At 35.9% G+C, this 4,499-nt stretch overlaps 1 protein-coding gene across 1 annotated transcript; it reads left to right on the forward strand.

Annotated features, from left to right (window-relative positions):
- Window positions 1-1,634: 1,634 nt before the first annotated feature.
- Window positions 1,635-2,877, forward strand: LOC117370843 (odorant receptor 131-2-like). The gene is made up of 2 exons (XM_033966383.1): window positions 1,635-1,787; window positions 2,110-2,877. The coding sequence occupies exons 1-2, from the start codon at window positions 1,635-1,637 to the stop codon at window positions 2,875-2,877; spliced, it is 921 nt and encodes a 306-aa protein (XP_033822274.1).
- Window positions 2,878-4,499: the final 1,622 nt, after the last annotated feature.

Raw genomic sequence — 4,499 nt, forward strand, 5'->3', positions numbered from 1 at the left:
ACTGCATGTGACATTGAGTTCTGTTGTTTGCATGCGCGTCACATATTATTTCATATTATGGTTAGATAGCAGTTGCATTTTTGTTATAATGTGAACGACTATATAATAATAAAAAAATAATAATAATATGAAAAATGTTTGCCTTTTGACTGTTTTGATTAATGAAATATTTGAAGTGCACTTATGTACCTACTCATTATTTATTATTATACGATATTAAAATGTTACATGTATAGTGACATAGTTGAACTTCCGGGTCATTGTTGGACTAACCACTACATTTAAAGGATTTCTAAGGGCCAGGGAGTCAGATCACATCAACTACTGGCCTGGTCATATATCAATTATTCCTACTTTGTGCCATGCGTGGTAGTCGTCAATGCCCAGTGTCTACCAGTTATCTGACTTGAACTGAAGAAGCGGCTTGAATGAGAGACGAAACTTCTTCACTCACTTGTCCAGTTGACAGAAATTTTATTTTATTATCGAGTGGAGAGGGGCATTTCCAATGAGTTTCACACTGCCACGTTATCACTGGCCAAAGAATATTTTGTTGATTTATTTTTTATTTTTTTGCGATATCACATCTCACGTTAAAACAGAGATTGCAATCGGTTAAAACTAACAAGGTTATAACATGATGGAACATAACATAATGGATATATGGTTATAACTGTGACAGAAAATGTATGAGTTAGGTTGAGATAAGAACCTAGGCTAGGCTAAGATAGTGTTGGCGGTGACGATGTGAGAGATACACACTGGTAATTCTATGTTCTGCTAGATAATTACTACATTTACTTCAACATAATACAATTTGTGGTTAAACCGACATTTCTGAACTAAAACAAAGCTAGAAATCAGCTGAGAATTTTCTGGTTGGACCCGGAAGTGACTTAACAGCTTTATAGTTCACTTTGAGTGGCTGTGGGTGTCTTCAAGACCTTCAGTGTGTACTCTACTAAACACCCCATCCAGCCTCCCCAGATGCTGGTCCAAACTGAAAGAGAAAACTATGTTGTCAACAGAAGCAATGACTGCTCCTTTACATTAACCTTTGAAAGGTACTCGGTACATTACTCGGTAAATCTGGCCCTCAGATTCTCAAAAAGACTTATTACACAAGTGTTATTTTTTTAGTGTGATCAAAAAGGTCATCATTTTTATGATGGTTTCATGGAAAGCATCAATAACCTCTGTTATGGAGGGGGAGAAAAAATATGACTTGCAGTCATGTCCTGTATCAAACTGGTTTTACTACGACTAAACAATGACATTGTGATGTGCTTGAGCTGGATTTGACACTTGAAACAAATGCCCGATCCCCTCCACTATTGCTGCTCTAACAAAAACATAATCTTCTTCCTCTAATAGATATTTGATCAAGTAGAATACGCAGATACATTTTGGGTCATAGGGCTTTTGTTGTTTCCATGTGTTGGTTTACAAATTAACCCAATTGCGTCATCCTTCGCAACCTTCTCGAGAGAACTTAATATAAATCTCAATTTACTTCTTATCTTCATTTGGAGAAGGTGAGTCACATTAGAGGCAGGTCTACAAACAATAAATACTCCTGTGTTTGGTTCCATCTTCTGAATGATGCATACTTTCTTTTTTGCAATAGTGCTTCCATGAATTCGTTATCTGTTCAAAATGGGTCATCTTATGTCCGCTATCCAGACTCATTCAGCACGGCTATAGCCAAAAATGTAACAGTTGTTCTGCTTGGAATTTCTATTAATTACTTAAATGGGACTCTCATTCACACCTTCAGAAAACACCAGGTCAGAAATGTTAACATTTATCCATCTACTACGTATTGCAAATGTTTTATTGCAGTCATAGATTCATCATGTATTCAGTCATAGATTCAATTTTTTTTTTACAGTACAATGTACAATTACAGTGTAATGTAGAATCCATGAACTGTAAAACAAAAATATACCTAGATTTGTTTTTTAATCAGAATATTTATATTGATTTTGGTAGGTCTAACTTTAGAATACTTACTATAGGTTAATCTTCATGAATTGTTTTATTCTTATTTTATCTAGTTCTTACTTATATTACTTTACTTAACTTTTGATTGTACTGTCTTTGTCTTAGGTCTTTTATCACAACCCTCGCTACATCCTCTTCATTCATCTGGTGGTGAATGACACGGTCCAGCTCACCACTGCCGTTACTCTCTTCGTGTGCACTTATGTTTTCTACACCATCAACACATATTTATGCTGCTTTATTCTTTCATTTGTAGTCTTCACAAGTCTCAACTCTCCTCTGAACTTAGCAGTGATGGCAGTGGAGTGCTATATCGCAGTATGCTTCCCTCTTCAGCACCCCCAGTTGTGCAACATTAAAAAGATTTACATAGTAATTGGATGTATTTGGGCCATGAACCTATTGTCATTTTTACCAGACATATTTTTTCTTGCAGCAACTGAGCCTGCTCTTTTCTCCTCTACAGTTGTATGTGAGACGACACATTTGTTTCGTAATCCTATTATGATAAAAAAGAGAGAAGTCACATACTCAGTGTATTTTGTTGGTGTTTGGCTTGTTCTGACTTACACTTATGTCCAGATATTTTTAGCAGCCAGATCAGTAAAAACAACAAATAGTGATGCCAAAAAAGCCAGAAATACCATTTTGTTGCATAGTTTTCAGCTCCTTCTATCCATGTTAACGTATGTGTTTTCTACTGTCCTACAACTTGTTTTCATTTTGTTCCCAAGAATACATCTCCACTTCATCTTTGTGTGGTATATATTATTGCAAATCCTCCCCAGGTTTCTGAGCCCTATGGTGTATGGGCTGCGAGATAATATGTTTAGAGAACATTTGAAGAAGTATCTCTCCTGCAGTGCCACTTGATAATTGTTTATAAAGACTGTTTTTGTGTCAGCCAGAAGATTATAGATCTTAATCTGAATAAATTGGGGCTAGTGCAACTAGCACACTATTAGTCAGGTTAGGTCTGGCATAATATTTCTTTATAGCTGTTTCAGTCTTGCAACTATCTTGCAAAAATTGTCAAGTTAAAATATGAAATTAAGTGAAATTTGGCAAAAAGTTTTAGCAAACCCCCCCCCAAAAAAACAATTAACTGTCACTCAGGTCGATTTCTTGCAAACTTTCCTGCTGTTATCTAGCGACATATTGCTTGAGGTATTAGCTATGCGGGAAAGATTCTTAATTATGAGCATAAAGACAAGCTATTGATGAGAAAAATAGAAAATACGGCTACTGTGTATGATTTTTTCCTCTAATAATTTCTAAATAAATGCATTATAAACAAAGCTGTTTAAATGCAATATATTATAGTGTAAACCTGTGATGAATTAACTCAATGTGAAGTATTCAAAATACTCTGATTGGCCATGTATTGGAATACGTTACAAAGTACAACAGAGTTGTTCTGTATTGTACACATTTGCAAAGTATTCTTATACACTGGGCCTCATGGTGACCAACGACCCTAAGCTGAGCTTGTGCAACTCTATGGCTATAGAAGGCTGATTTATACTTAAGCACCAAATCAACCAATCAGAGCGTCTGTGATGCTTTGGCCAAAAACACACTTTGTGCTAAAATACTGTGCTTGATTTATAAAGACTGCATTGAGAACAGTTAACTGTTAATGCTTGGCACAGAAGTGTCTGCACATAAGCTTAATGTGATTGTGTGTTGCCTTAGTAAACAAATAAATGCAAATTAAAAAAAAAAAAAAAGTTTATTATTGAGGTGATTGAGAATCAGGAGTGAGGTCATCATGGCAGCCAGAGGCACAGGTGGTGGGTGAGGGGCGTGCTTTTGGCGATCTCAGTCCGATGCTCGAGCCAACACTGTTTCGAATTTTACTGAAACGTTGAGTTAATAAAAGCAATGTATGTTAATGATTTAACTCATAATGTTAATGTTATTTCTATTTAAAAAATATATAAAAATTATATTACAATTTATAATATGAAGTACAACAGACCTCAACAGTGAGCTGGTCCTGGAAATACACTCCGTTCCAAATGATTATGCAAATGATATTTTTCACTGATTTTGCCAAACTGTCAATATAAATGACAGTCATCATAATTTTCAAGTCATCAACATTTAGAGTACTATTTGAATGTTATTGAACAAACCTCCCGATGATAACAGTCTTTTTTTCAAAAATACAAATTTAATTGCACTGTTCCAAATTATTATGAGTGTACAGTTTCTGCTTGAATTTCTTTGCAAGACGTCAGAATAGATTTTAGAGCTTGAGGATGCTCCTAAGGTTTCCAATAGGCTTGAGGTCAGGGAAGGATGGTGGCCACACTAAGAGTTTCTCTTCTTTTATGCCCATAACAGCCAATGATGCAGAGGTATTCCTTGCAGCATGAGATGGTACATTGTCATTCATGAAGATGATTTTGCTACAAAAAGCACGGCTCTTCCCATGACACCTCCTTGCTGACATCGCAGCCTTGTTGGGACATGGTGGCCATCCACCAACC

Source organism: Periophthalmus magnuspinnatus, chromosome 5 (assembly GCF_009829125.3).
Source record: "Periophthalmus magnuspinnatus isolate fPerMag1 chromosome 5, fPerMag1.2.pri, whole genome shotgun sequence".
Lineage (NCBI taxonomy): Eukaryota > Metazoa > Chordata > Actinopteri > Gobiiformes > Gobiidae > Periophthalmus > Periophthalmus magnuspinnatus.